The 13,686-nt window shown below is 37.0% G+C and overlaps 1 protein-coding gene across 1 annotated transcript; it reads left to right on the top strand.

Annotated features, from left to right (window-relative positions):
• The first annotated feature begins 5,860 nt into the window (after positions 1 to 5,860).
• On the top strand, positions 5,861 to 12,907 carry LOC110719586 (2-C-methyl-D-erythritol 2,4-cyclodiphosphate synthase, chloroplastic-like). Its single transcript, XM_021898547.1, has 3 exons — positions 5,861 to 6,386; positions 6,817 to 6,947; positions 12,399 to 12,907. Exons 1-3 carry the CDS (start codon positions 6,029 to 6,031, stop codon positions 12,630 to 12,632), a joined length of 723 nt encoding a protein of 240 aa, XP_021754239.1. The 5' UTR covers positions 5,861 to 6,028; the 3' UTR covers positions 12,633 to 12,907.
• Positions 12,908 to 13,686: the final 779 nt, after the last annotated feature.

Here is a 13,686-nt window from a genome sequence, read left to right as displayed (position 1 = left end):
GGTGGTGAATGTATGTCTTTTTTTTATTTATTTTAAGGAACATCTTGGCTTACCATTTCCTCACCCTGTTCTCTGGGTACATATGTGGGTAAGTAATTATCTACATCGTGTACTTACAGAACTGGGGGGAAATGCTGCCGAATTTTCCTTAAAATTGGAAAGTCGACATACATTCACTAGTGTAATTAGACGTTCAAGGATGGGTTAGGTTGGAGTGATAAGGACCCTTTGGAAGCATATATGCATTTTTTTACTATATGAATGTTATATGCATGGTGTGTGTTTGAATTTGATTTACATATATAATATATGTAGCAATTATACATTATTCGTAATATGTTGCTGTATTTGGAGACAATTTACTTAATGGAGAAGGATCGTGGTTGGATGTATGGTAGACGTGATACATTGGAATTCTTTCATGGGGTTCAAGAGTTTTGCGAGAGGGCTTCATCTTATCAGCGCAGAATGGGTGTCGATTGCCTCTATTGTCCTTGTGTTGATTGTAATAATGTGAAGGTGGTCAATAGTGTTGAAATCATTAGAGATCATGTAATTTGTCGTGGGTTTAGACTTAAATACCATGTGTGGATTTGGCACGGTGAAGAAGGAGAGTACAGTGGGAATGTTGATGGGAATGATGTGCATGATAGAAGCAATGAGATTCGTGTGGACGAGGAATACAGGAATGATGAATATATTATTGATAATGGTGATGAGGATGGATTTGAGGATGATCAGGTGGATGAGGTCGAGGATAAAGGGGTGGATGAGATGATGCGTGGTGTTGAAAGTGACGTGTTTGAGTCATTATCGGAGGCTTCTAAAAAGCCTTTGTATCCTGGGTGCAAAAAAATACTCCAAACTATCAACCGTGCTAACACTTATTAACATTAAGTCGAAGCATGGGTGGACGGACAATAATTTTACTTCTTTGTTGACCGCGTTAAGTGAGATGTTGCCTGACGGGAATGAAATTCATAAGTCTTACTATTATGAAAAGAAGCTCATGTGTCCATTTGGTTTGGAGTATAAGAAGATTCATGCATGTCCTAATGAAATTCCTAAGTCTTACTATTATGCAAAGAAGACTCATGCTCGTCCAGCTTGTTCCTGTACACCCATTTGAGCCCAATGACTTTCTTGTTCTTTGGTTTGGGCTCTAGATGCCATACTTTGTTTCTTACGAACTCATTCAGCTCTTCTTGCATGGCCACAATCCAATCAGCATCTCCCAAGGCTTCTTGATGATTTCGAGGTTCTAGAATGGATAGAAATGCATGGAAGGCACATAAGTTCCTCATCTGCGATCTTGTTTGAGTTCCTTTACCAATGTCACTAATGATGAGATCAGTAGGATGGGAACCTTGATATTTGAACGGCTTAGGTTGAAATTCCCTTGCTAGAACTCCAATTTAAGGAGCTTCTTGCTCTGTTCCTTCTGCTTCTTCTTCGTCAGCTGGTTCCTCATTGACCTGTACTTTTGGTTGAAGAAATTCTTCATTCTCCTGTTGATTCTGCTCTGGAACAGTCAACTCTTCTCTGGTTTGCTTTTAAACTTCTTCTTCATCCCTATCTCTTATCAATCCAATTTCAAAATCATTATTTTCTTCTGGTACCTGCACAATCACAAATTGGTTAACTTCATCAAAGATTATGTGAATGCTTTCCTCAACACACATTGAACTTTAATTTTAAACACTGTAGGCTTTACTGTTAGAGGCATATCCAAGGAATATAGCCTCCTCACTTCTCTCATCAAATTTACCTAGATTTTTCTTACCATTGTTATGTACAAAACACTTACAACCAAAGGCTCTGAGATGAGATATGTTTGGTTTTCTTCCCTTGAACAGTTCATAGGGAGTCTTATTGATGATGCTTCTAATTGTTACTCTGTTAAGAATGTAACATGTTGTGTTCACGGCTTCAGCCTAGAAGTTCCTTGGCAATCCACTTGCAATCAGCATCGTCCTTGCCATTTTCGCTAGAGTTCGATTCTTTCTTTCCACAACTCCGTTTTGTTGGGGAGTTCTTGGAGCAGAGAAGTTATGGTTCATTCCATTTTCCCTGCAAAACTCATCGAACTTGAAGTTCTCAAATTCAGTTTCATGATCTAATCTGAGATGGATTATAGAATAGCCGCTGATTTACTGTACTTTCTTGGCAAAGGCAACAAACTCATCAAAGGTTTCATCCTTTCTAGCAAGAAAAATTACCCAAGTGAATCTAGAATAGTCATTAACAATAACCAATACATACTTCTTGCCACTCCTGCTTTGAATTCTCATGGGACCACACAAATCCATATGGATTAATTCCAGAGGCTTTATAGTGCTCACCATTTTCTTAAATTTAAAAGATGAACGAACATGCTTGCCTTTCACACATGCATCACATACTTTGTTTTGTAGGAAATTAACTATAAGAAGTCCTATAACTAAGTTCCTTGACCTAAGTTTGTCGAGTAATGAAAAGTTAGCATGTCCAAAACGTTTATGCCATAGCAGGGGATCGTCTTCAACAACACTTAGACATGTAAGGTTGTTCCTTGGGATTGAGTTGAGGTCGACAGTCTATGTGTTCCCTCTTCTCGTTCCTTCAAGAACAACCTTTCCTGACTTTTTGTTGATGATTTGGCAAGAGTCAAAAGTAAAACTTACAGAGTTTCCTCTATCATAGAATTGTGATATACTGAGCAAATTGTGCATCAAGCCCTCGACCAGGAACACATTGTCTATGGAGTGAGACTTTGATAATCCAATCTTTCCTTTTGCAATGATCTCACCCTTCTTGTTATCCCCAAAGGTTATTGTTCCTCCAGGGTAGTCTTCTAGTGAGAGAAATTTTGATTTGTCACCTGTCATGTGCTTGGAACACCCGCTGTTGAGATATCACGAGTTATTCCCCTCCATTAGAACCTGCAAGAAAACTAAGCATTAGGATCAGGAACCCAGGTTTCCTTGGGTTCCTTAGACTGGGAAGCAATATCAGTTTTCTTTACCCATACTTGCCGATAGTTTCTTTTATTAGCTTCCTCTCTATTTCTACAATGCTCAAAGAGATGCCCAGTCTTTCCACAAAAAGTACATACCTTCATGCTCGGAAGCTCAACATATTTCTTTTGTTTTCCTTTTCTCTTGGCTATATAACCAAGTCCTTCAGTATGCTTTGTTTGAGCTTCTGAGATCCACTTAGGTATGACTTTTGGATCTATGCTTCTATCCTTTCTAGCAGTCAATTCCTTCTCAAGTTTATCCTTTTGAGTTTTTAAAATCGAAAGTTCATTTTTCATATTTTTGAAATCAACATTGAATTTTTGCATTTGATCACTTGAGGAACTGCTAGAACTGATATCAGAATTCATGAGCTTATACTAAGTTAATTCGACATTCAGAAGAATGCTATCATTCTTGATTCTATCAGTTATTTCAGTTATGTGTTTATACTTAGAGTCTAGCTCTCTTAATTTGCTCTGAGCCGTAATATAGGTTGTTTCCAACCATGTGCCATGTTCTTTGCAAATTTTAAGAGCCTTTTCACATTCATTAAGCTTGACACATGTTTATCTAAAGTATTCTTCTTCTTCTAAACATATATCAATTAAGACTTCTTTAGAGAGAGTTTTAAGCTATTTAGGATCAAGAAATACCTCTTTCAAGCAATCATAGCCTTCTTCATGTCTGACATGGAATAGTTTGCTTTGCTGAATTTTTCCTTCCCTTGCTCCTTGAGCTTTCCCTTGCCTTTATCATTCTCCCAGTGGGGACAGTCTCTGATAAAGTGTTCATGGGACCCACACTTGTGGCAGTTATAGTCAGGCTTAGCAGTTGAAGACCTTTTTCACGAAGTTCCTTGATGTGCGTCCCTTCTTGAACATCTTCTTGAATTTTTGCACAAGCATAACAACCTCTTCTTCGTCTACTTCTGTGTCTTCCTCATCATCAGTTTTAAGTGTCAGCCCTTTGTTCTTCACAGGTTCACTACTGACTCTAAGGTGCAGCTCATGAGTCATGAGCGAACCAACCAGTTGCTCGATATTGAACTTAGTGAAGTCCTTAGTTTCTTGAAGGGCTGTCACTTTAGATCTCCATCTTTCATCTTGTGGAAGGCTTCAAACGACTTTCCTGACCTGCTTATCTGTAGGAATTTTTCTACCAAGAGAAACAACTCATTTATAATGTTAGTGAATCTGGTTAGCATCTCTTTAATAGTTTCTTTTGGTTGCATCTCAAATTTCTCATACTTAGACATAAGTAGATCAATTTTTTAGCGCTTAACCTCATTAGTTCCTTCATGAGTAATCTACAGCAAATCCCATATTTCCTTTGTGTTCTTGCACCCCATAACACGATTATGTTCGTGAGGTCCAAGCCCACAGTGAAGCAATTTTACAGCCATAGCATTGATTTCCATTTTGTCAAAATCTTCCTTATCAAATTCAGACATAGGTTTAGGGATTACCTCATTTTGTGCATTAGTTTTAGTGACTTCAAAATCACCAAATTCAATGACCCTCCAGACTTGGTAATTCTCTGCCTTGATGAAGATCTCCATTCGGTTTTTCCAGTAAGTATAAAACTTACCATTGAATATAGGAGGCCTCTGAGTTGAGTATCCTTCCTCGAGCTTTTCATGCATATTCATCTTGTCCAAGATCCTTCTCGTCAGGATTTCCTGAATCTTCGAGAACTCAAGCTCTGATACCAATTGTTGTTTCAATGAATACTATAAGAAGGGGGAGTTGAATTGTAGTATAACAGATTTGTCAAACTTTTTGCGAAAATAAAAACAATTAAGCTTAAGGAACTTAAAGTGCAAGACAAATTTTACGTGAAAAACTCTTTGGCCCCTAAACAATGAGAAAAACCACGACCACAATGGATTTTAGGAAAAGATTCTTCACTAGAATAGGACAATGGCCTATTACAAGCTAAAGACTCTAACTTCAAGTTCCTTAACGAACTCAAAGCTCCAAGCAACAGGTCACCCAACTTGTTACTCTTCTCTTCTCTTTCTCTTCTCTTTCTCCTAGCTTCACTCAAAGCTAAAATAGAAGTTCACTCAAATTTCCCAATTCCCCAAAATACAACTCGAAAGAAACAACTCGAAAGAATTAACTCTAGTAAAAGAAAATAAGAACACTCTATTTCACTAATGTGGAATTGGACTCTTGACTCGATTAAAGAAAGCAAAATATGAAATCTATTTGAGCAAGGGTGAGTTTTTCCGACTAAAATAATTGGTTGTTTATAGACTGGTTTAGCTTAGGAAAAATGCCTTGTGCTGCTCAGCCTTACTGCCACTACTCTCAACCCACTAAGTAGATCATGTCCTAGAATTAAGGACATGAACTCCTTAATGCGCAAGACCATGACATGGGCTAAGTCATGGAGAGTAGTCCGCAAGTCTAGGAAAACTGTAACATATTTAATTTTCAGCAGAATTTTCGAATAAAATGAAATAAAATCTATTTCATATTTTTAAAAGGATAAGAATTGAAACGACTGTTTTCCTAAAATCAAGCAATGCATAAAAATATCTTTTGGACCAATTCCACACAACTAACTTAGAGTATAAACTTAATTCTCATACTTACATAAATCCTAAAACATAATGTTTCTCGATGAAGCTTCTACGTCAAGGCTTCTGTTCCTTCAAAGGAACTTCTCTTCTCTGGTGAAGCTTCTACTCCGAAGCTTCTGTTCCTTAATAGGAACTTCTCTTCTCAAGGCTTCTTCTCTTTTGGATTACTTTGTCCTTTGCCATCTTGTTGCTCATGAAATCTTTACTAGACAACTCAATTCTCCTAGTCAATGCATCTGATCACACACTTAAACAATCAAGCACTTATTAGTCGGTAAATAAGTTAGATTGTGTCATCGTCAAAATCATATGGTCAACATCTAGGCAAATTGGCAATGAGGCCAATTACAACAAACCTCTAAAAAATCCTCATTTCTTCTTGTTGTTGTTGTTCTTCTTCTACTTCTTCTTCTTCAATTCCCACCTTTCTTAAGATCAATCAATGGCTATGACAACTGCTCTCTGCACTTGCTCATTCCTTCACACCACCACACAAAAACCTCTACTTTCTCTCTCCTCTTCTTCCCACCTCTCACACTCTCTTCCCTACTTCACTCTCAACACCAAAAACTTGAACAATTCAGCTTTAAAACCCACCAATTCTTTCTCAATTTCAGCAGTTTCTACCCCAATTGCTGAAACTTCTCAACCCACTTCATTATCAAATTCAAAACCCTCTAAATCCCTTCCTTTTCGGGTCGGTCACGGGTTCGATCTCCATCGCTTGGAGCCGGGTTATCCTTTGATTATTGGTGGTATCGACATTCCTCATGATAAAGGATGCGAGGCTCACTCTGATGGTATCCTTTTTCTCTCTCATTTCTGGGTGTTTTTTGTTTTTCATTTTTATAGAATTCAATTTTGTTTTGATGTTGAATTTTGTATTGAATAATGTTGGGATATTTTGCATTATTGTAAATTAATTACATGCTTGGCTGGAATTTTTCTGGGCAATTTCGGATTCTTTGTTTGGAAATTTGAAGGGGTACTGAAATTGATGGTTTCTCTGTTATTGCTAGATATATTTTTGATTTATTTTAATGGAATTTCTCTTATTTGGAATGTTGAACTGTGTATTGAATAATGTTGGGCATTTTTGTGTTTTATAGGTGAATTATCTGTTTTATTTTTGGGCAATTTTGGATTTTTTGTGGAATATTATTCTTGATAGTTAGGAAATTTATAGTGGTGTATTGTAATTATATGTATTTTTTTAATCTTTGATTGTAGGAGATGTACTGCTTCATTGTGTGGTGGATGCTATATTGGGGGCATTAGGGCTTCCGGATATCGGGCAGCTTTTCCCTGATAATGATCCCAAGTGGAAGGGTGCAGCTTCTTCTGTTTTCATCAAAGAAGCTGTGAGTGATTTGTTTACTTTTCCCTTTTTTTTTAATATCGTGATTCATGTAGGAATTTTCTTGGTTGTTTCCAATGAACTTGAACTTTTTGAATATCATTCTCAGCTAATGAGATGAAATGTGGGTGTGACTCATATTCCACTAGTGTGTGGTCTTTTGAGATGCTTTAGGTGAGATGACACCAATCTCGAACTTTTCAAAATTTCTAGTTTAAGCACTTGAGTTAAAGGTTTTATTCAAAATAAGATGGAGCTAAATCAGGTAAGGATATAAACCCCCAACAATAGTATTCATTAGGGAGAAGGTATGGCCTTAGAGAGTTGTTGGAGGTGGAAATTGGACAGCATGAGCTTCAATAGTGATGTCTTACCTTATCTTTTCTGCATCCCATATTTTCTCTGACTCTTCTTTTTCATCCTCGTGATCTTTTTCCGCCTCTTTCGATTGCACCTTAAGTACTAAGAAGGATGAGATAATTTCTAACTTGAACAGTTAGGGCTGCATCAGAACTTGTTTCAAATTAGATTGATCAATCATTAGTCTTTATGTTTCCAGGGTTTATCATTCTTCTTATCTCTCCAATCTTATCTTGGAAATCATACTAATTTCCTCCCAACCATTTGTCAAGTCTCCAGTCTAGTCACCGTATGCTATGTTATTATGTATTTGAATTCCCCTAAGTCCTTGATGCTGAATGCCTCATTCAACTGAGCATTGCCCTTTGGGTATAGCAAATTGATGCCTGTCACCCATGTATCAACTGCACTATTTCAAATACTAAAAAGATGGTTATATTGTTGCTCTTCCTCTAGATGAAGACAGTTTTGTCATCCTTAGACTGCTTACAGCTCCTTTTAACAAGGCTTGAGTTAGCTTTGCAGACCATTGTCTGGCTGTTTATTTAAGTCCATGTTAGGACTTTGTCAATTTGGTATGCTTTCGGGCATCTTCACTTGAACTTCCTCATGCAATTCTCCTTGTAACAGGGTGTTAGTTACATACAATTGGTTTTGTCTCCACCCCCTTGATGCTGTAATCACACTATTACGCACCTGATACTTGACATATTAATTCAGGGCGAAAATTTATTTGGAAAACAATTCCAGCAGCTTTGAGTGCCAATAATCTTGCTTTTAACCTTTCAATGTTGCTGTCTGGCTTAAGCTTAATTTTAAAATTACCCACTGGCAATCCATGGGTCTTTTGCCTGCTGGGGGGTTGTTAACTTATGAGTTGCAGTGCATCTAATCCCTTTTGCATTGCATCGAACCTTTTAAGGTCTTTTAAGGCTTTAGTTGTAGGTTCTCTGCAGGAACAATGCATGATACTAAGGCATTGTGAGTGATAGGAAACTGCGGAAACTGTATAATGTTGCACCAAATTGCATCAATACACTCAGTGGCTCTAGAACACATATAGCCTAAGTATTAATCAAGGAACGATATCCTGATAGGCGTGAGACTTGAATTGACAGGAGCAGAGAATGATTCGAGTGATATATATGCCTCATTAATTGCAGGGTGAGGTGGAATTTGGAGGTGAGATTTGTAAGGAAAATCAGGCAACACGAAGAACTTTGTGCAAAATAATGTCAATATATGAGCTGACCATTCCGTAGTGGATTTAGGTTTCTATTCTATTTGGTATTGTAATATGATTGTCAGGATGTGTTATCTTTATGTAAGAGTTGAACTGGGATAAACGAGGAGTAATGTAGTATGTTGCTCCACTATATATGACCCAGTAGGAGTTGTGTCAAAAGGCAAGCTTTTTTACCTGCTAAGAAATCCGTGGAAGTTTCTTCTCCTTGTGACACTGGTGGTGTGGAGAGATCTTGGCATGTCACTATTGCTGTAGTTTGAGATTTGGTGCTGAATTTGTTACTTAATCCGAGGTAGAAAAAGTGTCATCATGATCCAGTGTAATTCTGAAATATGCAGCAAGCCTTATACTCTTTCCTGCCCTGAATCATAGAGTTTGAAGCGCCTTTCTGTTGATTTTTAATCAATCTTACAATGGTCACAGAAGTTTGCTTAGTTTCCATCCATATAAAGCCTTGAAGGCTCCTTCTGAACAAGGAGGGGGGAAGGGTATTATCTTAGGATTCGATTTTGCAGATTGTTGAGTCAAGGATATACACTTATAAAGTGTCCCCCAAATTACCGTTGCAACTTTTTCGAGGGTGCTATATCTTGTTGTAATTTGTAGCTGTCGTTGTTGCTGAATCTGATACCAAAGAAGCAGGGTATCTGATTAACTTGGTCAGTAGAGTTGTAATAGGGATGTTTTCTCGAATGACCCTGCATAAATAATCATTGTCGTCGGAGCCCTTAAGCTATTGCGTTAACCGATGGTTTTGTATCAATTGAACGATAGCTGAACAGCAAGGGTGAGTAGGTGTATTGATGGCCTATGAGTAATCATCCTTATTTTGTGCAATAGGCAGAAACAGAAAGATTTCCTTGGAAATAGTGTGCATACCTATCTATCAGGTCTTTCCTAAGTCACAGACTAGATAAAATGTCTTTTGGTCTGTATATATTTAGTCAGGCTGTGACCATGCTACCCCATGGTCCACACACCTCTCCTATTGCTGCTTGGCGAACTTTTGAGTCGGGTTTTACAAATGTTACCATTACAAATCCTGATTTGTTTTGTCCTTAAGAAAATTACATAAGACCTCCTCCACCAGTTACAGTTAGTCACATATAGTAGAACAGTAGCTAGGCTGTAGTTGGGGTGGTCAGCATGGCTTAATTGTGTAAGTATAAGATCTGGTCGGAATTAATGTTATTAACCTGGCATTATTTTCACTGTGGTTCTTTTTTCACTTCGCAAATACCTTTTTTTTTTTTTTTTTTTTTTTTTTTTGGGTTGTGTGTGTGTGTGTTTTTTTTTTTTTTTTTTTGGGGGAGGGGGGGTGATTGACTGATTGAGGGTGTTGGAGGGTGGTTGATATAAATCATCTGGTAAAGAACTAAAGACAAGAAAGAACAGAACGTGATTTTTGTGTGAGTTGAAGTTAGGTTAATGAATAGTTGAACTTAATTAGATGGAGAGGGGAGTCTATTCAATTCAAATGCTTATAAGAGGCATCTAGCAAATAAATTATCAGACTTAGATGAAGAATGTCGATTGTATGGGATGAAGAACATCACCATTGAAGTTACTATTCTTTTACTACACAAAAAATATGTACAGCCACAAGGGATAAAATGGAAAGAATAAAAGAGTGAGATGAGCTGGAAGACCAATACTAACAAGAATAAATATTCACATGAGTTAGGCTATAAGCTAAGGAGGACCTTAACTGAGTCAAGTAGATGACAAAGACATGAGGCATTGAGAGTTTTGAGACCCGCATTTTGTAGCTGTCACGAATGTAGTAAATCCATTATCTCACATGTTAGATGATTTAGCAGCAAATATTTTTTATTCATTGAAGTGACAACTTTATTCATTGAGGAGCATAGAAAAGTTAAGTACACAATACGTCAGAAATCTAAGTTGATCAACTTTAGGCATACAAATTCTTGATGATTAGTTTTGGATGTTGTTGCACTAACTTTATTGACTGCTAGTTTAGAATTTTAGTGGATCATCTGTAGAGAGAATCAAGTAGATCAAATGTAGGCATGCTGATGCTGTACTTTTGCATTTGTTTTTACTGTCATACTCGGTGATACATCATGGATTATTACTCAGTGATAATTTGGACTCCTAACAGATTTTCCTCAGTGCCCTTATAGTAGATGAGATAGATTACTGGTGTTTAATCTTGATATTGACTGTTTCTTGTGCATGACATAATTATACAAACTTAGGACTTCCCTTAAATCCTATACCGTTCTGCTGTTGATAAATAGGGCTTCAAAATGGTAGTAATTGACAAAAGATTTTAGGTGAGGCTAAGAAATGAAACTTTATCCTTTGATTATAATAAAAGTAAATTTATCAATGCCAATATGCTATGTTTCATTTTTACACTTACAAAGGGTAGCATATAGCATAATACCCAAGGTAAGCTGAAACTTGCTGTAGCTTGCACCAATGGCAATGGGATATTGGGATGGGAATTCTTTATAGATCCTAGTTCAGATTTTCATCTCTTGTTTTTTTGTTTTGATTTGTATGTATTTTGAAAGGCAAAACATATGGCCGCCTTAACTGACAATGAATTCTGCATTGTTGCATTACCAGATAGGAAGCCTGGACATCTAGGTGAAATGACTACTTTTTACAAAATCGGATGTGTTAGTAAGTGATGCAGTGGGGAGTGGGCTAAAAGTGTGAAAGTTTGAACAAATTGGGTGATAGAAGTGACAGTATACTTCTTATGTGAGTTAGTTTCTTGATAGACATATTCCAAGATTATGGTTAAGCAGGATAGTGTCCAATCTGTCCACTTCATGTCTTTGATAATATGGTAAGGTTGCAGTTTCTTATCGGAGTTATTGCAAATTTTCTTTATCTTTACCTAAGAACATATTTAGTATCCCACCAGCTTATTACACTGATAGGGAGTGACATGGCAATTATGAGCACTTCACTGACTTGTACACTCCCTTACCATTAGAGAGAAAGTAGGCTGCCAAGTTTGGCAGCTTGGCTACAGAATGACCTATCTTGGCTTAAAGAAAGCGAAACGAAGACAAAAATTATCAGTTGGATAAATGCAATCAATTATATGTGGTCTTCAGCTAGTGACACTTGTCGTTGCAAGTGGGCGAAAGAGCCCCCTTTTCAACACTGGGATGCCCCTGCGCCCATCCCTTCCCCACACACGCTCACTCACTCCGCCATTGCCCCACCCCAACCAACCTTTTGAACTTTTACATGTGAGACTCTCTGAAGTTAATTCGTACATGTAGCCATTAGTCAACAATTGTAGAAATGTCTATTCTATTAGCCAATTAGCTTAACTGGTGTACGTGGCAAGAGTAGACTTTTATTAGGAGTGGCCAACCTTTGGAAATGCCATTTGAAGAACTACAAACTTCCATCTTTTTGGTTAAAACTTTAAACTGAGAACAACTCATGATTTTTTTCAAGAGTTATGGTCTTAAGTTATATTGCCCAATCCTTAATTTTCCTACCATTTTTTGTTGTTTTCCTTTGTGACTGAGTGGCGATCACACTGAAGGGGCCACTCTGACATGATGGTACATATAATATCATCTTTTCTAAATGGTCCAATTATTGTGTGACAGTTGAGCAATTAACAAGGGCGAAATGTAGATAGTGTTATTATTTGAGTTGAACAATATGTTCATTAGAGGTCTTAAGGACACTTCGCCTATGTAAATTGCCTAACTAGTTTGGCAATTTCATTTCTGAATGCTTGGTTTTTAAATCCTGCATGATTTGTCCACTTGCATTTCTATTTCAGGCAATGATGCTGGAGTTCCTTGATATGGTTAAGTTATGCTTATGCTCTAAATTTTGTAACAGGTAAGACTAATGGACGAGGCTGGGTATGAGCTTGGTAATTTAGACGCCACCTTAATTCTTCAAAGACCTAAAGTTAGTCCACACAAAGAAGCAATCAAGGCCAACTTGTCTGCTCTGCTCGGGGTTGATCCCTCCGTCTTGAATCTGAAAGCAAAAACCCATGAGAAGGTTGATAGTCTCGGAGAAAATAGAAGTATTGCAGCTCATACTGTGGTTCTTTTGATGAAAAAGTAAAGGAACCATCGCGAACCACAAATAGAAGATCAACATCATTGTATTATTCTCTCATGTTGTAACCCATTGGAAAGTCTCATGTGTTAAGCCCTTTTGGTAGGTTCTTGGTGAAGATAACTTGCCAATTACCGTGTATAGCATTTTTACAGTTTAAACATTATTATCTCAACCTTCATTCAACGAAGGTTTGATGCATGCATGTATCAGTGTAATACTAACAGAGTATTGTGTATAGCATTTTAGCAGCTACATGTTTAAGTCTGTTACTGGTTTCCGGTTTCGGTTTCGTCCGACAAAAACTAGGATCAAATAGTAAACAGAGAGCCACCTGCCAAATTAGAAGACTAAAATTGATGTTGGGACACAATTTATCCAAACAAAGAGCTAATCTATGATTAAAATTCAACAACTTACGTGTATAATAAAAAAGAAGTTGACATTATTTAGGTGTATTTTTAAATTGGAATCTCACTTATTGCGTCACTTGTATGCATCCCACATATATTTTAATTTACTAATCTTGCTAATTGACCAAAATAATTAGTCGAGATAGACACAATTAATTATCATTGATTTTATTTTAATGTTGAAATTTTGCTGAAATGAATTATAAAGACATTATATCATAAATCAATTATCAATATATTCGCTTGAGCAAGTAAATGTCAAACATAAGAAGTTATAACATCTTGAAAAGTCAAATGTGTGATTGTATTCTTGTGGGGGGGCATGTGAAATGAAATGGAGTTAAGCTAGATTTCAAACCATGTTTCGATATGTACACATCTTTAATTATAGTCATTTTTGGTGATAAACAAGTACATGTTGATGTTGGACTGACATAACTTTAAGCAACATTTGACTCATTATCTCCGATTCTACTCGATGCAATCTAATTGAAATTTCATGACAAGTTTCAAGCTACATGTAATGGGTGTAATTTTACAGTTTTATATTTACCGGCCTATGTGCTCATTTCTGTGTGTAGAATGAACACCGCCCTTTAAGATGACTTATAATATTCGCTAGTTCAGTTTCACAAATTATCAGATAT

Source organism: Chenopodium quinoa, unplaced genomic scaffold (assembly GCF_001683475.1).
Source record: "Chenopodium quinoa cultivar QQ74 unplaced genomic scaffold, ASM168347v1, whole genome shotgun sequence".
Taxonomy (NCBI): Eukaryota; Viridiplantae; Streptophyta; class Magnoliopsida; order Caryophyllales; family Amaranthaceae; genus Chenopodium; species Chenopodium quinoa.
This window is presented reverse-complemented; position numbering and strand designations above follow the sequence as displayed.